The 25,092-nt window shown below is 46.8% G+C and overlaps 1 protein-coding gene across 6 annotated transcripts in view; it reads right to left on the minus strand.

Annotated features, from left to right (window-relative positions):
* The window catches only part of CHD2 (chromodomain helicase DNA binding protein 2), a 57,638-nt gene extending 34,102 nt beyond the window's left edge, over window positions 1-23,536 (minus strand). Inside the window, exons 1-5 of one of the 6 annotated variants that reach the window (XM_061999830.1) lie at window positions 23,436-23,536; window positions 22,555-22,711; window positions 22,075-22,208; window positions 8,504-8,711; window positions 5,658-5,744 (exon numbers count right to left, since the gene is read on the minus strand). In XM_061999830.1, coding sequence (XP_061855814.1) covers window positions 5,658-5,744; window positions 8,504-8,711; window positions 22,075-22,136 — 357 coding nt within the window. In that variant the 5' untranslated portion in view covers window positions 22,137-22,208; window positions 22,555-22,711; window positions 23,436-23,536. Of the gene's footprint in view, window positions 1-4,427; window positions 4,550-5,657; window positions 5,745-8,503; window positions 8,712-13,140; window positions 13,355-22,074; window positions 22,209-22,554; window positions 23,409-23,435 lie in introns of those variants that run through there. The other 5 variants (XM_061999835.1, XM_061999832.1, XM_061999831.1 and 2 more) reach the window with 5 other exon arrangements.
* Between the last annotated feature and the right edge of the window lie 1,556 nt (window positions 23,537-25,092).

Genomic DNA, 25,092 nt, shown 5'->3' on the forward strand with positions numbered 1-25,092 from the left:
GTAAATGTACTTCTGTGAGCACCCACATTCGCCACATCAGCAGGAATCCTACAGTACCCAGAGGCCCTCTGGTTTAGTTTCTGTGACTGCAGACACTTTCATAACCACACAAATGCATTATGAGCTCTGTCTTCATTAGAAAAACTTCCTATAAGGAAAGGAAGAGTGTCCTTGCTTCCCTGTTGTTTTTTTTTCCCTAAAGCATGGGTCTGAGCCACATCCTGCTGCTTTCCTTCCTCCTAAATCCTCCTGTCTCCATCAGTGAAGTATGGCTGTACTATTTTAAACGTGGGTGTCATTAATTCCTACAGACCAAGATGGTTAAAAAAAACCAACACTCTTTAGGTTGGTTGTACACAGCCTCATTTTTGTAAAACCAGTCACCCATAGAAACAGATTCCCACACAGATAACAGAGGACTTCAGCTGATACACTTCCCCCAGAAAACACACATCAGCAGGGAGAAACCCAAAGAAACTGAGAGACTAGTTCTAAAGGAGTATTAAAAAGACAGAAGTAGCCTCCAAGGCTGCTTGCTCTGCCACTTGCTGGAAATCTTCTGCCTCACATTGTTTCTTTGCCACAGTGCTCAGCTTCAGCTCTAGGTAGTGTCTGTCTATCGCGACAGGTACGTCAGTTTGCATCTCCTGGTACACCCACCACCCTCCAGGATCCAGCTAGCAAAGCTCACAACCAAGAGCTGTTCTCATGAGAGTTCTGTGAAACAGCGTGAACTGCAACACAAAACACCCCAAGGCTCTGGAGAGCCATGGCCACACCTTTCTGCTTGCTTTCTGTATCCTTTATTCTCATTTCCCAGCTTCTGTTCCACCAACAGAACCTTCCCCCTCATTTGTCTCAGCGTTTCCATTAAATGCACTGAAACACTGGAGCCCACTGGAGCTTTGCTGAATTCCCCCGTGGTTTGCTGTCAGATTTACCTGTGAGACAATGTTACTGTTTGCACACTATGAGCATGCACTCATCCACCTGCTTCACAGCCCTGCATGAAATCCCTGTCTCACAGACCAAGCATGCAGGAAGCAAGTGACTGTCAGACCACAGAGAGTCCTGTCTCCCCTTGCAACACAAGCCAAGCATTCCACCCATTTCAGTTTTGACAGGCAGAGTTTAAAGGTCATCAATTTTCTCTTTTAACCTCTTACATGCTTTCTGAAGGGTGCTGCTTTGACGCTCCAATTTTGGCATGTTTTCTGAGAGCTGTCCCTTAGCGCCTGTTTACTTGTGTAAGCCACGAGTAAAGAGAGGTGGATCTTTCTTCTGCTTCGTGTCAGAGAAGATCAGATTTGGACAAAAATAAACACAACCTTTGGCTCTTTGAAAATAACTCCACTCCTTTGGCAAAATCCCGTTCTTCAAGTTTCTAGTGTCCACTTTCCTAACACTGCTACTCTTCGGCTGCTCTGTCCTTGTCTCAACAAAGCCAATGCTCATCTCCTAGTGGCTCTTCTTTTCCTCACCTCTTCCTGCCTTGAAGAATTAACTTGTGACTGCAATTCAACCGCCTTCGGTTACACGTGTCAAAGACACCATTGTCTTTTTTGGCTGCATGTCAATCCCCCCTCTATCTCCTCTGACACATCCAGTCCCCAGCCTGAGTCATCTGCCTGCCTTGTGCTCCCACATCCTCCTTGTGCTGGGAGGTGCCGTGCCTGCAGCCCTGTGTGCAGCCCCCTGTGACTCAGCCTCTCCTCCCTCTTCCCTCACCTACCACCCACTCGTGTCCTTTCAACAACTCCTCCTGGCACTCTGACCCTGGGGTGCCAGGCTCCAGCCCCTGGCTGAAAGCTGCTTTCTACTATTTTATACAATAATAACAGTAGGGGTATTTAAAAAAAATCCCAAAACAGAAGGACATTTGAGCAATCTCTTCATTCAGCTTAAATCCACGTTACAGGACTCAACTGCAAAACTTCGTACTGACTTGCTCAAATTAGCCCTAGGGTGAGACTTGCACCTCTGCCCTGCACTCTGCAGCACAAACAGAGCTTGTGCTTGTAGCCAACATCAATCCAGAGGCTCTGGCTGCTGGGAAATTCCTCACTGAAGGAAGTGCAGATGATAGCCAGGGAGCTGGGAGCACATCCACGCACCGAGGTCCTGTCTGCACTCCAGCCTGTCACCCACCACCATCAGGCAGCAGGTTGGTTGGGAAATCACATGCAACTTAATAACATCACCTCCCTGACTGACACAAGCTAAGCTGGCAAAAATCCATCTCCTGTCCCTACTAGGGCTTTTGTCAGCCCAGCAAGGCTGCTTGCTCCCTCAGCCCAAGTACCAGAGCTGGTAAAACTCGCTGGGCTCAGTCTGGCCCTGCTGTGGCCAAGGGGAAAGATGTCTCACGTTCCCTAGTTCTCTCTCTCCCTACCAAACACTACAAACCTGCCCAACTTATTCCTGCACCACTGCTTCCAGCTGGACTAGGAATTGGCCTCTTAGAACTTGCTTTCCCCAGCTCCAGCTGAAGGGAGCAGCCTTCCCTCTCCATGCCTCGCTGACTCCTCCCAACCTAATTATTTCTCCCAGCACATACAGTGCACACACTTCCACCAGATTAATTAGGCTCCATTTTGCTGTTGAGCAACACTGTACAAAACAACAATTACACTGCCTATGTAGCACCAAGCAGAGCCAACACAGCAGCAGCTTTAGAGCTCTGGTCCTACAGGTTGTCCGCCAGTGTCCTGCCTAGGGCAGGAGAAATGGAGACTCAAGGCCATCAGCGTGGTTCAGGCACCCATGAGGAGAGATGAAGACTTGCTTAAACAGAGGCAAGAAATATTTCAGGCTAAAGTCCAAAGTGAAGAGTTGCTCATTTCGGGCTAAACAGAAGTCAAGCTCTAGTAGAACCTCAGCTCACCGGGTTTGTTTTCTTACGGCTGCTGAACTTCTCTGTCCCAGCGACACCGGCGGCATTTGAACTTTCAAGCAAATCCATGAGGTAAAGAACTGAGCAAAATGCAAACGAGTGCAGTTGGGTTTCTTTCAATAATCAAATCAACTGTATTTTGGGAGCTCCTCTGGTGCATGACTCGTGGCCTCTCACAGAAAAGATGCCCCTTGCCATTTATTACTAGCTCCCATCTGAAACTGTCCTTTTTAGAGTCTGTTTCGGCACATTTATTTCTCGACTGCCCCAGCACACTCTGAAAGGCACCTGGCTCTGCATGGCTCACTTCCCCTGGCTCAAACCAGAAGCTGATTTATTAACTGCAAAGAACACACACAGGCAAGTACTGTTTTTACTAAAAAATTCAGGTGCTCTTATTCCTGGAGGCAACTCTGGCCCTTTCAGCAGCTCTGCGCTCTTATGCAAACCTGCCCTTTTGCTTCCTGCTCCAAATGCAACCAAAACTCTGTGTCAACTTGCTCAAATCAGCCCAAGGGTGAGATTTGCACCTCTGCCCTGGACTCTGCAGTGGGGTTGGACAAGATGATCTCTAGAGAGCCCTTCCAACCTCTACCATTCTGTGATTCATTCTGTGATTATCACCCTCAGTGACTGCTGCTCAGAGACCTTACGTGAGGTGCCCACTGGCCTCCAGGCACTTCCCAGAAGGCAGTCACTTCTAACACAGAAATAACCCTGCCCCAACTGCTGGTCTCAGAGGACAGACTGGTGAGGGAATGGTGTCTCAGGAACCAAACCACCTCCCCTGAGCAGGGTGAGCCGCGGGGCAGCAGGCGGGCAGGCGCGACGGCTGATTCTCGCTATGCGCCTGCCACGCTGCCAGGGCAATGCTGCCCTTGCTTCACTGCAGAGAAGCGTGAGGGAGGAAGGAAATTAAAAGCTCCTAGACACCGTGCTGGAAGTCCCAAGCAGCAAGCAACAAGAGCAGGTCACTGGCAGCAGGCTTAACCCTGTAAAGGTAAAAAGCAATCTTAAGAGGTGTCAAGCGCCTTGGGTTTCCGCCAGCTCCAGCAACAGCAGTGAGTGCTCAGCCCCGTGCAGGCTCGAGCTATTTCCTTCCTTCTTGGTGTTAAGGTCTTCCAAAAGCAAGACTTTCCATCTCCTCCTGCTCTCTGCGAGGCCCCAGCACTGTGCTCCTGACACGTCACACCCTCCACCGAACTCTGCTGCAGGTGGGAGCTGCCCTACGGGGATCAGGCAGTGTCGCTTTGGGGAGAAGAGAGGGGAAAGGGGTGCTCCAATGCTGTTAACTTTGGCTTTCCTTTGCAGGGAGGTGGCGGTGGGGTGGTTTGGAGGGGGTTTGGGGGTTGTTTTTTTTGTTGTTTACAATATTTTGTGGTATAGCAAAGTTTTCACATCTCGGATTTAAAAACCAAGAAATCAAACGGAACTTTATCGTACCTCAAGTAGTAGGAAATCAAAAGCTCTTGAAAAAGAAAACAACATTTGCAAAACCACGTAATATTGTAAAACAAAAAAAGGTGGGACTTACCTGAGCCCCTGTTAGGGCCCTGGGGTGTGCAGCGGAGGCCGGTGGTGGGGGTGACATCGCCCGCACAGTGCATGCCGGGGCATCGCACAGAGAGGCGGCCAGCCAGCCTGCCCCTGGCAGAACTTGAAAAGGAAAACAAAAGCTTGTCAATGATGGGCCCCAGCCCTTTCCCAACCTGCTGCTCTGCAGGACATCCAGCACAGGAGTCTGGGGGGAAGGGAGAAACGGGTGGTGGCACCGGTGGGTGCAGCAGCCCTGAGCTTGCCACGCGGCCCCTCCTGCCTCCAAACGTGTGTTTCGGTGGTGAAGAACAAATATTATGATGGTCAGAGAGCACAACAGGGCACCTGCTCTGAAAATCTGGCTTGCTTATCCTCAGATCCCCAACTGCATGCTATTGTGTCTAGCTCTAAGCCTCAAGCTTTACTTTCAGTCTATGTCTCTCTCTGGTTTTCTTTCCCCTCTGCTACAACTCAACCTTCCTGAAGACCTGGAGATGGAATGCAGAAAGAAATGCCTCTCTGCAGAAAGTCTGTTAGATGCAAACAAAGTGGTAGTTAATTCCTACATCTTCAGAAAAAAAATCACAGAATCACAGAATGGTTGGGGTTGGAAGGGACTTTCAGAGATCATCCAGCCCAACCCCCCTGCAGAAGCAGGTTCACCTAGATCAGGTCACACAGGAACGTGTCCAGGAGGGCCTTAAAAATACCCCAATGTTCTGAAAAAAGGAACAATTCCAAGGTTTGTCTGCCAGGCTCTGACCACTGATACCTCCAGCTGAAGCATGACAGACTGTCCAGTGTTCAACCAAAGAAAGTGATGTTTCGTAACGCTGAGCACACCCAAATTCATGGCCAGGATGGGCAACAATGGCTGCTTTGGTGTTATGAGGTGGTTATGGGAATAACCTTTATTCCTAGTTGGTTTGTGTTTGGTGGTTTTTGAGGTTTCTTTACAGACTTATTCTCTCCAGGACATTTCTACAGCAGATCATGACTTCCATGATGCCCATTGCAGCAATCAGACCAGCACATGCACATCTCAGCCCATGCAGTGTCCCACTGACTCCAGAGGTCTCAGGCCAAGTGAATCCAACTGTAGGACTGCGACCTTAACTGGGTGCTCAACATCCACACACCAAACTAGGACTCGGTGCAGATGAGACCTTTGGGTTTGTTGTTTTTATATGTTCAGTAATCCCTCATCTTTTTTTCTTTTTCTCCTTACCTCATCTTTTATATTAAATCGTGACGGCTCTTGTCTGCTTCGGTTTGACCTCCTAACCCCATAAACATCAGGATACTCTTCCCACATCTGCAAAATAAACAGACCATCAGAAGGCCTGCTTCACCCCCCCAATTATTTGTGACATTTTAGAGAAGTTGGATGGTGAATGTTTTTAAAAGAAATCAACATAAAACCATTAGGGAATGAGCAACCAGTAGGTGGGTATTTAAAACACTGGCTTCAAAGGCTTACGGTTATTTTGAGGTATTTGGTAATGCTCTAAAGCAGGATTTTTTCTCTCAGTGTTATCTTTACAGTGGTCCATCTTTCCACCAGGACACAAATGACTCTCCAGCTCAATGAAGCCAAAGGATAGAGCATTGGGAGAGCCAGGCCCCTGCAAGCAACGGTGCTGAAGGGAAGGAAGCAGCACCTGGCATGTGGAATGAACGGACTGACCAACTCAAGAGGACCACTCACTCTCACTAACAGCTTCCACCACAATTCCATTCCATAAGCAAAACCCCACCAGCTGCCTGATGAGCCCAGTGACAAGACACCGACAGAGGCAGTTTCAGAAGTGAATTGTGTGGTCCAGCCTAGATGGCAAAGGGAGCAAGGCAGCCCATCCTTTGGTAAGGCAGGGCAGAGGTGCTGCTGAACATGCCGGTGCCAATGCGGTTTGGCAGCACAGGACAGGTGGGTGTTCAGGTCCAGCTTCTGGGAATTGTTGTGTGCTGTTTGCTGTAACCAGGCCCTAAATGGTTTAACACTTTGTATTAACATGTATTTGTTCTTGCTGGATGGACAGGAGAAAAGGGAGACGAGAACTGATGCCCTGAGGGATGTGAATGCAGAGCTGTGTTGGTGACACAGGACATCAGAGGATTTACGGGGCAGGTACAAACCACCAACATGCCTTCAAACAGCTACACCAACAATCCCTCTCTCCCTCAGCAGAGCTTATCCTCTCTTCAGAGTTTTCTAAACACATTCATTCTCCTTCTGCCTCTCTCTCTCTCTCTCTCTCCAGTCCTTATGTATCTCTGCAAGTCAGTGGCAAGAAAAGGAAATGAAAAAACACTGCCAAATGCAGCAGCAGCTTGGGATTGAGAGCATAACAAACACAGTTTTCTGCTACTGTTAAAGGAGTAATGGGATAACACTGCCAGTGGACAGACTGCAAAGGTATAGATCTGTTGAGGATGTGAGTACAGAGATAAATTCACATGAAATAAAACCTCAAAATACTCCTTGAATCATCTGAAGAACTTAGCTTTTCCTCTTTTAAATGGCACAGGTTCTGGATGAGTGATCGACTCTCCTGACAAGTCTGAATAGCACCTAATGCAAATTAACCTCACCTTCACGGGTGTTTCTAGACAGAAATACAAAATAAACAATACCATAATAATGAATTGCATTGGTTATTCAAGGGGAACAGGTATCAACAGGCCTAGGTGAGACACAGCTAAGGAAAACACCCATTAACAACAGAGAAATTAAGTGAGAGTCGTTCTTATGAGAGGTTGCCCTAACCTTTTCTTGTTTCATCCACGCCAATTATCACTGTGCATCTGGACACACTCCCTCACAGGATAATTTTCATGTTTACTGTTAGGGACACACTCTTAGAAGCCCACAGAGAAAGAGGAAAACTTCCTTCAGTCCCCAGTTCCTAACAATAAAACAGAGGCTTGAATATGGTGTTACCACGACTGCCTTATAAATGCATCCTGACTTGCCAGCCTGAATGCAGGAGATTTAGCCACAACCTTGAGCCAGCAGCCTAGAGATCTGTGAGAGGGAGAAGCTGGTATCAAAATCCTTCACTTCACCCTTGCAGGTCTGGGGGGAGTGCAGCCTGAAAGCACTGTCCTTCTCAGTGTTTACGTGAACAGCAACTTTCTCCACGAAGCTCAGCTCTCAGGAGCAAGCTGTGCAAAGTGCAAATCCCAGCTAAGAACAGGACAGTTACACACCACAAACAAACAAACATTAAAATAACTGACTTAACCTGACCTTCCTCCTTCCAAGTGAAATCAGTTCACTGAGCTCCTGCCTCCAAATAGGTATTTGGGCTCCTCTTTCTCACTTCACACTACCCTATGTTACTCAGGTGCCTCCATCCACAGGTAAAGTGGGTACCCAAGGCACAGCTTCTGCACTGAGGTGCTCGCCGCCAACAGGGCCCCACTTGCATTAAACATCTGCAGTTCCTTTTCTTCCTGGGCAGCAACAGGTAGAAGGTAAACCTACTTGAGAGAGGTATTGCTAGGAAGTAGCTAGGAAGCTGCAGAAAAAAACCAGCACAACAAAGAACTGCTGTTCTGGACATAATAAATAACAACCATCAAATAACTTTTTCCCTTCTTTTTTTATCTATTAGTTTTTCAAAGAGGAAAGACAGTGGTGGAAACAAACCAAAGTGGCCCAAATCCTACGCAAGCATTCTCCTGATTATATCACACAGGGAAGCTTTACTACTTGAGGGAGAGACAGGAGAGAGAAATGGAAAGATGGAGCGAGAGGATGAAGTGACGAAGTCGTGTACTGATGGCAGGTGCCTGCCCCTTACTTGCACCAGTCAGCCCCATCAGTACCTAAGTGGTGCCAAAGGGCTGTTCTCTCACACACACAAGCTGCTCCTGCTCACAAGGCTGACACCAGCAGGGCACAAGCACCCAGATCAAACAGCCAACGAGTGATCTGGGGACACCACAAGCAGTTTGGTCAATGTGCAAGGTGGCAAGGAAACTGGAGACAGTCTCGTTCAGGTCCTGCTGTCTGCCCTTTTGTGGTGGGTACAGGGGTAACAGGGCTACGCAGAGCAGCAGGGGCAATACCTTTTTAACATCTGCTATCCTTTCCTTCTTAGAGGCCGGTTTTTCTTTGGTTTCAGGAGGGGTCTGCTGGGATTTTGAACCCGTTGATTCACTTTCAGATTCAGACTGACTTTCAGAGGACTCCGAGCTGCTGTTTGAGTCGCTGCCCTGCTCGCTTTCAGACTGGCTTGCAGAGTCAGAGCCAGAGGCTTCCTCAGATGCCGAGTGACTGATGGTAGAGAAAGAAGAGGTTACATTTTAACTGTACTGTCACAGCCTTGGAACACACAGCGAGTAAACCTGAGCCATGTCCGTACTACAACAGGCTTGGAATCACCTACATGCAAGTGTGAACTGTGCATCCCAAACAGACACCCTGCACTGGCACACTGAAGCAGAAGCAACTTCTTCCCAGGACAGGCACTGAACACATGGGTGAAAATGTGGCCTCAAAATCACTGTCCAGTATCCCCTGCTCATCAATCAGAAGAAAAAAGGTTCCATGAAAAGAAGCATTAGCAATACCAGCAGCACAGGCTCTGCTAGGAATATCTGGCTCACACATGAGAGCAAGAGTGAGGTGTATCAGGAGCTGGAGCATCCAGACTGCTAGGTTAAAGAGAAGCAGTTGCTCAGGCATGGCTCTCCACTACACCCTGATATGGCCAGTGGCTCAAAAATCTGACACTCAGTTTATGAAAGAGGCCAGCATCAAATATTGTACATGTAACACTGTGTGCTATAGTAGATATCACACTCCTTGCAAAAAGAATAAAATCAACAACAGAGCAGCAGAAAGGAGCTTATACAGGTATGTGTCTGGGGCAGTTCCTGCTTAAAGGATCACAGCAGTGCTGTGCAGGGTGCATTTCTCAAGTGGCAAATAACAGAAGTGCATCAAATCGGTGTTTGGCTTTGGGATTTTTTTACCTTGACATGAAAATGAGTTAATATACAGAATATTCAGTTAAATGCAGGCTCCTCAACAAAGCAATGAGAGGCCAAACTATTTTAGGTGGCCAAAACACTCAACTACCTTTGCCTAATCACTACAATATCGGCCTTTGATCTAAACTCCAACTAAAGAAAACTGGAAATTGATGCCAACACATTAACACACACGTTAGTAAGGCAGCGTTACAAATCCCACTGTCCCAAACAGAAATGCACCGTGGCAGGAGCGACTCCACAAGCCTTTTGAGCACTGAGCAAGCAGCGTCTCTTTTCAAGTCAGCTCTTGATCTGCAGCTTGATGCCTGTGTAATATTTCAGGGCATGCTGCAGGTGTAACATCAGTCAGGAAAACGTTGCAGAGGGAAAAGCAGATTTTTCTTTGTCTTTTGTGTGAAGCTACAAAAGTAGCAAGGCACATGGAGGGCTCTGCTCAGAGTTCACAACTCAAGAAAGAAATAACACAGAGACAAAACAAAGCACAAGCACGTGTAGGAGTGTGGTATCCGTGTCCATGGAAATCAACGCACGCTCCAGAGGCGGGATCGATAGACTGCTGCTATTCACAGTGATATCCACACGCACACGAGGCTCATTTCAAACCATGGAAGTCAGTTTCCCACTCTCAGATAAAAGTTCTGAGGATCTTTATGAAACCTCAAGGGCTGGCCCCAGCAGCGGCCTCAGCTCCCGGCTGCCGTGTCCCTGGGAGCGGGCAGAGGGCAGCAGCCGAGCGCCACGGAACCCGCTCCCGAAATCCCCCGCACAAGGCACACGGCCAGGCTCCCTCCCCACAGGCTCCCGGACGCCATTTCACAGACAGCCCTCTTCCACCATCTTGTGACTCCGTGGCCGTGGCGGCTGCTGCTCTGGGGCTGTGCCCAAGTCCTACAGTGGAAGGGCATAGCACGGGCTGGGAACAAAGGAAACAGCAGAGGCTGAAGCGACAGATATGGAGCCTTTTCAGCAAGGAGCAGAGGGGGAGCTGTCTCGGGCAGTTGGGGTAACGTCGGCCCAGCTTGGTTTCGAAGGAGAGGGGGGTATCGCATCATTTCTCCCAGCAGGGCTGGAAAATCAAGTGGCTCTCAGTTGCTCCTGGTTGTCCCATCTCTACCTGCAATAAGCAAAGGCACAGCCCCACACACACAGACATCCCGCTACACCCTGCCGCTGTCTGTGCCTTCCTCCACATCTTCTGCAACTTCAGTCCCATCTTGTCCACCGCAGCCCTCCAGCACTGCCCCCCATCACAGCCCTCCACCACCGTGTCCCATTGCCAGCACTGTCTGCCACGTCTCTCCTCGCTCGCCTGCTGCCCGTGCAGCTCTCTGGACAAGTTCTGATTGAGCACAGTCACAGATCTGCTGACATCTGCTCCCAACGTCTCACTCGAGAACATCTCAACCGAGTCCACTTCGAGCAAATGATGAAACTTCTCCATTGGAAGAAGGTGTCAGTGTTTTCTGAAGGGATTTTCATTCCATGGTTTCTTCCCATGCCACTCAAGGGAACAACACTCCAGCAGCTCTGGGGGCAGCTGGTTTCCATGGGCAGGGCCCAGCAGGACACTGTCCCACAGAGCCTCCTACAGGGACTCAACTTCCACAAAAGAATGGGATCAGAAGGCATCCAAACCTCTATTGTCATCATGCAAAATGGCAATATCAGGCTCTGGCTGAGTCATGTTGGCTTCCCATGTTCCATGGGGACACAAGAAAAAGACACTTTTCTTCAATCAGATTGGTTAGCAATAGCTAGAAGAAACTTTAACAACCCAGGCTAGACTGAGGCCAGACAGCTTTGGCAGCGTTTGTTTAAAGGTAGAGCAGTAATTACTGGCCTACTCCCACTCTGGAGCTGTTTGTTTCCCAAGGCCCTAAGCTTTAAATAAAGGACACAGGGACACGTCCTTCCTGCACATCAATATACATAATGCCCAGGCTTTATTCTCAACAGTTATCTGAACACTGTAATTCTTTGTTTTCCAAGATGTGATCTGTGTCATCTGAAAACAAAGGCAGCTTCTCTAGTGACAGACAGGTGACACAGACATCTGCAGGTCAAGGTATGTAGGTGCTTGTCCCTGCCCAGTAAAGACATGTAGATGAGAAGTGGTGTGTCCTTTTGAAACCTGTTGCAAATCATTTCTCCTTTTTAATAAGCAACCTGTTATCAAGGCAAAAGGATATGTGCTTGTCTTTTATTTCTGCATGGATAGAACAAAAACCATAAGAATAAAAATATAGAAAAGATATTGCAAAAGGCTGATTCCATAAAACAATCCTTTCATAATGAACACATAAATGAATAGATAAACAATCACAGAGGTCATCAGGAAGCATTTCTACCTGCCAACAGAGCATAAAGGATTAGCAACACTGTAAGTCAAGTCAGGCCTTACGCTGTACAGAAATGGAGATTTAAGTCCTCCTTTCAGAAGCTATTTTTGGAACATGACATGCTTTAATGCCCCTAAGTTAACATCCAAACAGTTACACACTTCCAGTTAAACTATAAGTGGGGAATGAGCTACAATTAACTGTTGCAAAAAGAAAAAAAGAAAGAAAAAAAATCACAGTCCCACCCTCCTCCAAATTCAGCAGAGAAATATCTGTGAGCAGAAGCGAGCTGTGGTTGGACTGCTGGTAAATCCCTCCAAGTGAGAAACTCCTACAAAAATCGAGATCTGCTAAGACTCAGACAAGTATGTGTCCCTGATTTCTAAGAAATACTTAAGGCTATAATTCTGTTTTAATTAAAAGCCTGCTTCTGACTTGAGGGGGGAAGAAAACCAAACCATCTCTTACCAAGAAGGACTCGTTCCTTCCAAGAAATAAGTAGCTGAACGGCAGCGATAAGACCCTTTACAATCAGGCATCTGAGTTTACAAGGCAATTACAGTGTGCCTGAAGCTTTCTGCCTTAGCATTTAATATTTCACATATGACTTCATTTTACAGGGGATCATCTTTGCTAACAGCAACAAACCATTTTATAAGCTCTCAACAAGCACAGACAATAGATATGTTTCCAGAAGGTATAAGACAAGCTAAAATAAATGACCCAGCACACATTTCTGGAACCAAGAGCTGACAGGGAAAGGCATTAACTAGGACCATTCTGACCCAGACTTTAAATTTGTCTTTGATGGACGGAACTGGAATGCAGTGGGGGGATAAAGGGGGATTGATGATGCAAGCACCTCCTCTCAAGCCAAGCTCCTCCTAGCTTTAAGAGCCGTCGTGAAAATTCTGTATCTAAACAAGCCTGAATCCCAGCACCAACGCTCTGCTCAGAGCCTCAGCACCAGCGAAACCACCGAGTGCGGGCTCAAGAAGGACCTTGGCATGAACTCCCAGGGCTGGAGAATATCAGACGCCAAGGCCGCTGTTCCCCTCCGGCAAAAATACGGTTAAGGCTGCGGGGCACAGCCTCATGTGTCCCGCGGGTAATCGGCACCCACGTGTCAGCCCCCGACAACAATGGGCTGAGGCGAGAGCTGGAGACAGACACTCCCCTCAGCCACACACCCCGCCTCTGCGGCTCCCGGTACTCACCCTGTGCTTAAAGCAGCACCGACTGGGCTGCGGGACGCCTCTGACACACACTTGAACTCAGAAACACCCCCGAAGGGCCGCCCACAGAAACACCAAAATAAGGTCTCTGCCGGCTTAGCGAGTAAAATCGGGACCGAGCTTTTACAGGTACCTGGGACAGTGGAAACACATCTGCAGCACGGAGGAGAAAAGGGCCGAGCCGGAGCTGGGTTTGGGGGCTGCGGCCGCGTCCGTAACGACCCTCCTCAGCAACAGGGCAACTGCCCCCCGCCCCGTTGCCAGGGCCCCGCCGCCAGCCAGTGCCAGCGCAGAACCAGCACGCCTGGAGAACACCCTTCAGATCGCAGAGCACAACCACTAACCTCACACTGCCGAGACCATCTCTGAACCACGGGCCTCAGCACCTCGGCTATGCGTCTTTTCAGCACCGGCGGGGCTGGGGACACCTCCAGCTCTACCGCTAACACAAGCTGCTCAGCCCCCACAGCTCCTCAGCAGCCTCTGCTCAGCCCTATTCTGTTCCCAAAGCACAGACCAGTAAAGCCAGTGCAGGCCACCAGTTTCAAAACATTTCACAGATGTGTCTTCCTCCACACAAAGGGAGAGTGACAAACCACAGATGACATTAACACGCTGACTCTGCTGGATACCGTGTTGCTGTTAAAACTCTTCCTCTGAATATCTGATCTATAAATGTGATGTTCCCTGTTACCATAAATAAACATACATGTAATGCCTACATATATGGCAAATAAAACCCAAATTACACAGCAGTTGTGGGAAAAAAGCACTAAATCACATTAATTTTCACCTCTAGGCAAAACAAGCCAGGGAGAAAAAACCCCACACTATTGATTCTGGCTGCAGATAAAGAGGGGATAAATACATAGACCCAGAGGACTGATAAGAACTTCATGGGATTCTGTGGAAAACAAAAACCCACGAGCAAACGCTACAGTAAGTGAAACCAAGGCAGACAAAAGTGGGAACAGAGGGGGAGGGAGAGAAGAAAAACATTCCTGCTTCTCCACTCTCCATGTGTGGCACATGTTTCTAACAACGATCCGTCTCAAAGCAGGAACTTCAACTGGAACATACTAAACACAGTCAGGTTCTTCCTACTCACACAACTCTGAATACTCGCAGCATAACGTGGCCAGCTCCGGGCAGGCTTCCAAGGGGCACAGCCACCACTCCCGAGGTTACAGGACCAACGTGTCCTTCAAAAAACAGAAAAATACCTCCCCAGTACCTTTTTCTTTCATAAACAGGCACTGGAGAAGGGTTACCATAGGGAACACATGCTGCTTCCACATGTGTCCGCAAACCCTGCCTGCAGAGGTTGGGTGTTAATTGCATTTACACAGCACTGGGCACATTAGGGCCATGGTGTTACTGTAACAACTGAGGGATTAGGCACTCAGCAGGTATCCTATCTCAATAACCATCTCAATTGGGTTGTGTAGGTTTCCAGCCTGGCTCAAAGGAGGCCAAGGGGAGGGGAGGCGGAGGGAAATCTTCACACACATTCTGGGTACAGCTATTTGCTCCAGCACGGGAGTCCCAAACGCCAAAGGCAAAGCAATCCTGAGCACACAGTGGGCTAAATATATCCCTTGCAGCTCCCTGGAAAACACATCGGGCTATCTTGAATGATAAGTATTTCCCAAAAGTGGTGGGTTTTCTTCCTTCACTACAAAGACACCACATTACGTCTGCGTGCAAGCAAATCGAGTTCATTCATGGCTGGGAGAGCTGGCTCTTGCTCTCTGATCTTTGAGCCAGAGGCTGAAAATGCCTGGGATGTTTAATGGGAAAAGAAAGAATGAGAAAGGAAAAAAAACCCAGCACAGAGACAAAAGGAGTCAAACCCTGTCTGTTTGATTAAGGAGCACCATTGAGTTTGCAAAGCAAAGGCAGCATCCTTCCCCTTCCCCGCACAGAAAAGAGAGGACAATTGCAGTTCTCAGGGGGGTGAAAAGGGCCTCCCCTTGCCGGGAAAGCGGCAGAGCGTTTCGTTTCGGCACCGCACATCCGCGCCGGGTAGGGAGAGGGGCCGCGGGGCAGCGCGCTGCTGCACAGGCTGCCCCCGGGCAGGGGCTGCCCGAGCCCCGCTGCCAGCCCGACACGGCCTCTGCCCTGGCACAGCAGGGCACTGCCAGCCCGCAGCTGCACGGCAGCACAAAGAACTCTGCACACAGCAGCAGCAAAGCACGTGTTGAGGTGGGGGCAGGGCCTGGAGGCTGCATACACAACTTGGGCTTAAATTAGTACTGACAGAGTGGTTGTTTTTTCTCCCTTATTTCGAAAGCTTCCTTTAAACCTCACAGATTTAAGCATGCAGTAACACGGAGATTTAAGGGACAAACCCATGCAGCTGCACTAACTCCTCTCTGGCTCCCAGGGACCTGCAGTTCAGAAGACTGAAGCCTGACCTGGCCTGAGGGTTTTACTCCAAATGACTGCTAAAAGCTCTGTTTAACCAAGAGATTTGAGGCTCATCATTAAGTCTCCATTTTACAGACGACAAAAGCACGACAAAGCTCTCAACTGGTGATGACTCTGTAGTTGAGAGCAAAGGCTCCTCTCCATGAAAGAGATGCAAATGACTCCTGTAATTAATATATTAGCAATTCTATTAAATCAGCTATACCAGCAACAAAACTTGTAAGAAATGAAGTAGTTAGAACACAACTTTTTCCCCCAAGGAGCCAGGTGTTCTGGGGCCAGTGGATTCTTGACATTACAACAGGCTTGTTCATAGCCCTTGTTAGAGACTGGTGAGCAATCAAGTGCTCAGCATCCTGAATTGGGAAGCAACCCCTGCTTAGCTAAAAGCTCCACAGAAGGCCTGCCCAAGACCCAACCATACCAGCACTGTACCAGGAGGAAATCCGAGCACCCCGTTTCATCCTTTTTGTTTGTTTTAACCTTGGAAGTCAGGATCAGAACAGCCCACAGGTAAACATAAAGCAAGCTGTATACTGAAGACTGTCATTTACAAGCAGTGATGGAGTAAGAGCTACTGCATATTTGGAAAGACTCATCAACATTTTGCTTCTTGTTATATCAAAAAGACACTCCATGTCCTAAGAAAAGAGGCACAAACAGCCTGACAGACGTACAAAAGCTTCATTGCAAGTCACTGGATGGGGATTTTTCATCTAGTCTTTATTGCTTTCATTTGCAGGATATAAAGGCAGACTTTACAAGCACACCAGCTGTTGAAAGTGCATCTTCAAGTGGCATTTCAGCACACATCTTTTAATAAAAACACATCAGAAAAATTTATGTAAGACACCTTGTCAGTAGAACAGTACACCCTTTGCTAGGAGGCTGCTTGTATCTAATTATGATAATGCAGCCCATCCTCCCCCCCCCCCCACCCCCCCAGTGCCATTCTGTTTGTATTTATTTTCCTTGAAGCAGATAGATTCTGTCCTGCACATTCTTTCTCCATCCATTATCACCACCTTCATGAGTTGGATTTCAGCTAGGGGCAGTGGGATTTAGAAGTGCTTCTCCATCTTCAGAATTTAACAGCCTAATTTAACATTGTGACTCCTGCTGGAACTGTTGTCTGCAACATGAAACAAGATAACAGTGGATATTCACAGCTTCAGGTTATGTATCAGGAGGTGCAATTTCAGCATAAGCTGCCAAACCCACACAAAGTAGGTTTGCTTTAGCTGTCTGGAGCTCAAAAGAAGCAAGGCCATGGCATCAGAAGCTCCAGTTGAGTCCCTACACTCCTGTGGGCACCCCCCAGGTACTTAACCAAGTGGCTAGGCTCACTGCATCTGCCACTGGTACCCTCACCAACTCCTTAAAACCAGCTGCAATAAGGCCAAATGGAGAGACATGCCAAAAGAACTCCCCAGACGCAGACATAGCAACTCAGTAACCTGTTAATGGTAAGAACAGCTTTCTGAGGAGTGAAACATGAACACAAAGAAGGGGAACTGGTTTCTCCCTATACCAACTTGGAGAGATGACAATGAAACATCTCTGCCTTCCTGGTCCCTCTCTCTGAGCCCTGTCACAGCTCTAACACAAAGCTGACGGTGGAAATATTTGTTCTGAAGCCCACGGAAGCATGGCTAACATAGCACAAATGCAGGCAGGCACGTTGCTCCCGAGACACATGCATGAGATCCTGTGTTCTCAGCAGTGCCACCCACTATGAGCAGTCAGGGTATGACCCTGCAGCACTGCTACACGGCGTTACTTGTCCCTGAGCCGTGGGAGAGTTTGGCTTCAGCTCACATAGGAAATGGGGGAAGGTGCAGATAAGGGCAACTGTTGCCCTCAGAGTACAGCAGGTGAAACATCAGTCCAACAGAAAGCGGAACTGGCTCTAATCTACAATCTCAGCCACTTCAACTTGTCTTGGCTGAAGGCACACGGAGTTGAGGCAGGAGCAGCGTGAGCGTGTGCACGTGCTCACAGGCACAGCCATGCCTTGGCAGCAGCACACGCTCCAGGCGCCACACGATCGTTTCTGCAGGCTTAGAGAATCACCCCACTGAGCTCTTCATTCCTATCTTTCCATTTTTATTCAGCAAAGCAGTCATGCTTTTAGAGGATACATAAAATCTGGATAGTTAGCTTAAGGTGTTTAACTAAAAAGGACAATCCAGAAGAGATGAAATTTCAGCTAAGTGCAGCTCCTTAGAGCCGCTGAGCCTTTTTTCCCTAGCACTGTATATACTGTGTCCATTGCTGGCAGCAGTCACAAAACAGGAAACAGAGAAGTTGAAAGTCCCAGAATTGTGCATTTGTAATTAGATGAGGCATTTCCTTCAGAGGGTAATGTGAAACAGAAGTAACAAAGCAAAACAAGAACAATCCCCTTTGAGCTGCACACAGATTACATCACGATTCACATGAATTCCTTGCACTTTATTCCTTTTGTGTCCTGCACTGATCAGGCATTTTCCCCCTTTTCATTAAAAAGCCCCCCCCCCCCCCCCCCGGATGGTTTCATCAAGGGTTAAAGCTTCAAAAGGAACAAGAACAGAAAAATCCTTGTTAAAGAATCCAGCGGTGTAAATGAAACCGAAAGCTGTGAAAAAATAACCCATCAGCCTAGATGAAAAGTAGAAACCCATAGTTAAAGGCACTTTAATAAGTGTGTTTAACTTTTCCACTTAGCTCAGAAAAAAACACAACCAAAACCCAAACCAGTTGCAAAATTCACGCTGAAAGCAAGAGTGAGTTTTAGTGATTTAAGGATGCTGGGAAGCCATAATGCTGTAACAAAAAGGCCAGATGTTCCAGGAATACTACACTCCTCTGTAGTTCCTTTTGAAGTTCAAAAAAAAAAGGACCAAAAAAAAGGAAAAAAGAAGAAAAGTCACACCAAAAATAACCCTGCTGCTGCCTTTCAAGTCACTCGCTTCTCAAAATAGCCTGCACTATTAAAAAATAGTCATAAAACAAAAGCCTGCGCCCGGCAGATGAGGGAGCGAGGGAAGGCAGGCGACGGGCAGCGCAGCAGAGCGGGGCTGGCTGCGAGAGGCCATCGCCTCCCGCGCACGCACGGCTCTGCCTCTGCCGCCATCCCGCCTGTTACCAGGCGAGCGCAGCCAATCCCCGTCCCCAGCCAGCACAAGATGGCCTTTGAACTCCCCACCAGCAACTTCCTGCTGTTTTTAGAGTACACACAGTGCAATGCAGTATGTCTGTCAGCTATGCGGCACAAAGGAACAGCCATTTTGTGACTCAACTGGACTCGCACCAAAATGCCAGGCACTGCAGCCTTCCCCTCTCCTTCCAGGGGCAATCAGGGCTTCCCGAGCGCTACCGAAACAGGGAGATGCCCTCTGCTTTCATCAGCAGCCAGGGAGGGCTATTTTTCTTCAGTATCTTTTCTTTCCCTCCTCCCTCCCCCCCTGCCAAATCCTCTTTCGTATGTAACCACATCTTCATAAAATGGCTGCCACGTCAAACGAGGGTGTTGAGCTCTGCGAGGGCTGCAGCGTGTGCTGCAGAGCTCTCTGCCTCTGGAACGTGGTCACTGAGCAAAAGAACCACCATTTCAGACCTCAGACTTCCAGCTCTCCGAAAACAGGATGAGACCTAACCCATCTAAACCCTTTTTCCACCCCTATCTCAAAAAAAAGATGCTTTAGAGCTAGAAAAGCCAAGAGCTGGATACACAGATGGCAAGGGGCAGTTCAGCCCCGCAGCTTCTGTAGCAGAAACCGTCCCCACACCAGGGTATTTAGGAAGTACGAGAGTAACTGCACCAGATGCAGGCCAAGGGAAACTAAAATAACAAAGTATCCACCGTGTGTTACTTGCTATCCCCTGTAAAACTCACTCCTGGAGCTCAGGGGGACCCCAGCCTGCCTCTGAGGTTCACATCAGGGCTGCACCACAAATGTACCCCTCTCATATCACCTGCCTTTCAGAAATGCAGCACAGAAGATGCTAGAAAACACACCAGGATTTTGTTCAGTTATTTAATGCAGGTCCCAGATACACAGGTGGTGGTGATCAGAAACTGCAGCGTACCAACTGTTATCCTTGGTGGAGAAAGTTGCATTAAATCAATCAGCTTCAAGTTTGGAAAGATTTACTGTCAATACACACAGAGCAGGTGTTGTTGTTCATCTAGAAAGGCATTGAGTACACCCCTCAGTTGGCCAACTATAAGGAGTTGACACCATTTCCTTCCACAAGGATCATCATCTGTTTTAGAGCAATTCTCAGGTATTTGTGCTTATTCAGCATATGCCTTTGTGTTTCCTCAGGACTGGAAAGGCAGGAGTCAATTCTGAAAGTATTTCCCAGTCAAGCACTGGAATGGTGTCTAGGAATTGTATCTTCTTCTGCTTTAGCAGCTTGCTCTAGTCCTGCCTTTCTGCTTGTCCAAGCCCAGGTCAATGGCACAGGCCTTATCTACCTTTTCCATCCATCTCCATCACAGTCAGGCCTCCCACCAGGGTCCATGTAACAGGACTTCATGGATGCTGAGCTGGTCTCACAAGTGGGGAGAAAGCTGGCCAGCAGCACATGAAGTGCATACACTGGTGTATTTCTGGGCTACAGTAAAGCAAAGTGGTGGCTTTACTTCCTAGAAATCATTTCCCCTACAACTTCAATTCAGCCTCAGGAAGTAAAGCCCATTTTACGACATTCAGCTGACTCACAGCTCAGAAATAAGCTCGACGGGGCTCACTTACAAATATCCTGTGCTCAATTGTTCCCACACTTCAGGTGACTGGATGTTATCCACAGCAAGTTTATTTTGAGAAGAAAAATCCTGAAGGAGAAGGTCAACATCACACCAACAGGTGTTACATGTAAATTGATCAATTACGATACATAACCTTTCACTGAAAACACCAAAAGCACAGGAGCCACTATGCAAATGTAATGCCCCTAAGGACAAAAAAAACCCCAAAAGGCCTTCTTTCTGGGGAAGTGCTGCTAGATGTCTCCAATTTAACCTCCTATTTAGCATAAAATTTCTAACACTGATGAAATACCTTAATTTAGAGATGTCCTGATCACATTATTGCCCTTGCTGATAACCTGCACTTTAAAACAAAAAGCAGAAAGACTCAAGCTGAATCCTAAGCAATTGGGGTTTGGTTTGAAATGGCTTTTTAAGCAATATTGTGTGTGCAGGATTTACGATAATAAAGGTAGCAACGTTTGAAAGTCTGCTGTGTTTTCAAACTGCATGATTATAAAAGCTCTGCATAGGTGCTGTATGTAATTCTTCACCAGTCCCTGGGGCTAATTTAGTTAATAATCATTTCAAATTAAACGAACTTACCAATATCCAATTGGAGGATTTAAAACCTGACTGCAGTTTCAATACCTCCAGAATTTATGTTCAATATCCCCAGTTTATGCTAGAAGGTTACAGTCATTTCATTATATATATATAAATATATATATTCCCAGAGCATTTCCAGTTTGTGTGTTTAAGGAAGGTTAAATACTGGACACATCAAGAATACTATTCAAACACCTGCAAACATCACATAGAGCACATGTGGTACAACAGACAGTTCAGAATTCTTTTTTTTATTAAGACTGGTTAAAAAAAAAGACTGAAGACAACACCAGAGAAAAATAAACAGGCCACGATTCAATTCAGATTAACGAGATGCAAAACTCAAAGTGCATTTACAAACCAGTAAACAAATAGTTTCATTTCCAATCTTCAAAAAAAGCCGACCCTTGCAATACAAAAAATGAGTGATTCTGAAATGGTACTTCTGCATTCCTAGCAAACAAACATTTCCAGCATTTCATGCTTTTTTTTCCCACATCAAGGTTAAGTTTATAAAAATCTGGAAAGAATCTCATTACTTGACAAAAGTAAGTAAAAACCACTCTGAGCAAAAAATACATTAAACAAACAAGCAAAGCATTTGGAGCCTCTTGTTAACAATCCCAGTGTATATTTTATGATAGGAAATGCCACCAACCAGCAGGAGAAAGTCTGGTTAAATTGTATAAAAATATCCTAAAATAAGTAATCAGCATCAAAGTTCCACAAGCTCAAATAAAATTTGAAGTCAGGGGTATCAGACAAACAGGCACTTTCCAGTTTCTATTTTAAAATGAGCTTTTTTTCATTCATGTAACTTTTTCTTGTATCTATTTACTATAATTTACTACTACACCAGGCTTCTGTATGGCCTTCAGTTAAAGTTTAGACTTCTGTGATTCTTCAAAGAAAAATTTGCCTTGTATGTAAAATGGTGCAATGCAGCAATGGCTAAACCGACAAGGTCATTTTTCACAGCACAAAAAACCTAAAAACTGAAATTCAAAAGCTGGAAAAACCTCCTGCAGAGGAAAGGGCTCCCCTGAATAAAGGTACAGTACCTTTTGACTATGACATGGGCCCTTAAGTCACAACACAACTTTCAGAAATTGCTACCAAAAAAAAATTAGGGTGTGGCATGCTAACAATCTCAAGGTCATTCCTTAAAAAGGAAGCAAAAATCAGTAAAATGTTTTGTATTAAGCACTGACAGTAAGCCAAGGCTGTCAAAGTAAACAGGCTATTCACAGGTTTTACCAAAAAAAAAAAAAAAGGAAAGTTGATAGATCATACCTCGATGCATTGCTGTGGACTGAACCCTCCTCTCCTTGGCTTTTGTCCTTATTTCTCATCATCTTTTTATTCTTAAATATTAAGAGGGGGTCAGGGGTGTCTGTTTGCTTTGAAGTCCTGTGCCCAGGTATTTACTGTCAAAAGTTGAAAGAAAGGTAAGGTCCCAGTTCGTTTCACTGGCTTTCATTATCAGGAACAAAGTCCTGACGCTGCAACGATATTGTTATAACAATACACAAACACTGATCAACACGGCAAAACAGAGATTTCCAACAAATCATCGGCTTTTAGGAGGAAAAAAAAAAGAATCCCACAATAAACACAGCAGAGGAGCATCCTGCAAACTTTCCCAAAGTAACACCGAATGCAAATAATCTCTGTATCTTATTGCGTCATCCCCATACAGCTCAAATCGGTCGAAAAGCAAAGTGCTCAAAAAGGCAGAAATCTAACAATTATGATTATTAATTGCTCACCTACCTGATCCACGCACCGCCGCCAGGACCAAGTCGATATTAGTTTCGGGTAGTGGAAAAACATTAGATCCAAAATATTTTTTTTTAGAGTTATAATGATAAAATACGAATTTCAGAGAATGAAAAAAAATAATCTAGATATTCTTAATCCCAAAAAGATGCTGTCGGTAAAGCAAAAGAAGCGATAATTAGTACAAAAATGTCCGGGGGAAAAAGCTCATTAGGAGAGCGCACAAAAATGGAGGTACGCCATGGCTTCTAAGCTGGAAAAACAACGACCTGGGCTCTCTCCACGGCTTCTTCTTTCCAGCAAGGCACGAAAAGGGAGCCCTCAAAAGCTGCTTTTCTGCCCGAAAAAGGTTCGCTCGGCCCCCGATTAGTGCCTAGGAGAGGCAAGGGGCTGTGGGGGCCCCCTGAGGCTGCCCGAAAGTTAGGGAAAGTTGCGTAAAGTGTTGGGGAAGGCACGGAGCTGAGCGCGCTCTCTCTAAGGCACAGCCGCCATCTAGAGCTCCTTCCCAGCTCTGAGCTCTGCCTTTGATTGACACTCTCTACATTTACCCCACAACTCAGGTGATGTACCATAGACCCACCCCTTCATTTCTACCAAAAAAAGAGATAGCCTCCACCTAAAGGGTGTCTGCTACCCCCACAGCCTTGGCTTCTGCCAACTACCCCAGCTGAAGGGGCACCTTAACCCCATGTGGCTCAGACACCCTTTTGAAACCAGAAAGGAGTGGAATTTGTGCCTTTTGTTTTAAAGATTTGCTAAATATTTCAGTGCCTGGGCTAAAATTACTTCCTCTCTGGACAGGAAGTGCTGCTCTTACAAGCCATTTTGAAAGAATGGCAGTGGAGCAAATAGCCATGCAGCCAGCAACTACCCACCTTGGGGCTCACCCCACCCAAGGGGGAGCTTCCCCCCCAATTCCAGGGCAGGATCCCCAGACAATAGCTCCACCATTCGTCACCCAAGGCTTGCAGTTACAGCTTGGGGGGAGGGTGCCCAGCGCTGCTGGGGTGCCCAGCCCCGCTGCCAGTCCCCTCTGGCTCCAGAGCGCCTCCCTAGTGGTCTCCCCTAACAATCACATTCCAACAGCAACACCATTTTCCTCAGTTATGCTGGGGCACTACTGCAAAAGAAGTCTGATGCCATCAAAAGGTGGATTTAGGATTCACTTTCTTAACCCATTCAGGCTCGTTCACAGATTTTTAATGCGACCAATGTATTTTAAAGCTGCATAATCACCGAGCTGTGACACTGGAAATCCAGCAACATCTCAAATACAACATCCTGCTATGGAGAGGAAGTGGAGGAGATCCAACATCCCCCAACCACTTGTAGTCCAACTACCAGTTGCCTTCCCACAAGCGACAGACTCCTCAAAGCGCAAGGACACCTTTCATATTCATAAGCGCCACAAGACACTGAAATCAGACACTAAGGGACTGAAGGGGGTAACGGGCTAGTTTGGGCTTCTACAGGAGCATCCCTGGCCAAGTATCCCAACAGCCTGAAAACACTGGCTTCTACCAGCAGAACCAAGACAGCCCCCTGTAACTCCTCCACGCACTTGCCATTCACATTCTCCAAGAAGCCATCATCATCTTTCCACACCAAGGGGTTGAGTAGGAATGCTCTGCTGCCACAGGCCACTGTAAAGGGTTTCACTTTACAGATTATTTACAGAAGATCCCTTTGCACCTGAACTGCAAGAACTAAAAAACCACAATGCAAAACCATTCCAAGTAATGTTGGGTTAACACTATGGATATCCACTCCCGTCTGAGTGGGAATCCCTCTAAGTTGGTCCCAGTATCCAACTCCATGATTTAACACATGGCAAAACCAAGCACGCATCATCAAAATGGCTGGATTAAAACAGACAGGAACAATTCATCATGGGAAAAATGGGTATTTACAAGGATGTCTGAGCAAGCCAAATGGTTAAACACACAATGAGGTTTTGTTTGTTTTTAGAAGACACCTAGGTTCTCAGCACCAACTTTGTCATCTTGGCCCTCCAGCACAAAACAAAGACAACTACGAATTTCAGGTGAAACATACATAAGAAGGTGGCTTCAGTTTAACTATTGGATCCATAAGAAACTCGAAAGGAAATGGCTTTTTTGAACATTAGAACTGTTTAAAAACCTCATTTGTAAAAGCCAGCACGTCAACTGCAGCAACATCAAAAATAACGTCCTTTTTTCTCATCAAATACATGGCACAGTATCACACAGACAAGTCTACAGTAAATAGCCTTGAAGTACATTGGACACATGTATAGAACAATTTTAAGGGTGAACAGACTGTTTAGGAAGTATGTTCTTCAGGAAATCTGTTGAAAACTTTCTGTACCCACACCCAATTGAAGAAATATACCTAAAAAAGTTACACAGAACATTCAAGTACTCCTTTATTGTCATATTTGCCCAGCCTTCAATTGATATCAATTCCATCTTAAAATCACTTCCAAAAGTGCAGCAGAAGTACCCTGACAATAGGCCAAGTACCAAAAACCCTCTAACATTGAGCACCTGA

The sequence above is a fragment of the Colius striatus genome, chromosome 7 (genome assembly GCF_028858725.1).
Source record: "Colius striatus isolate bColStr4 chromosome 7, bColStr4.1.hap1, whole genome shotgun sequence".
Taxonomy (NCBI): Eukaryota; Metazoa; Chordata; class Aves; order Coliiformes; family Coliidae; genus Colius; species Colius striatus.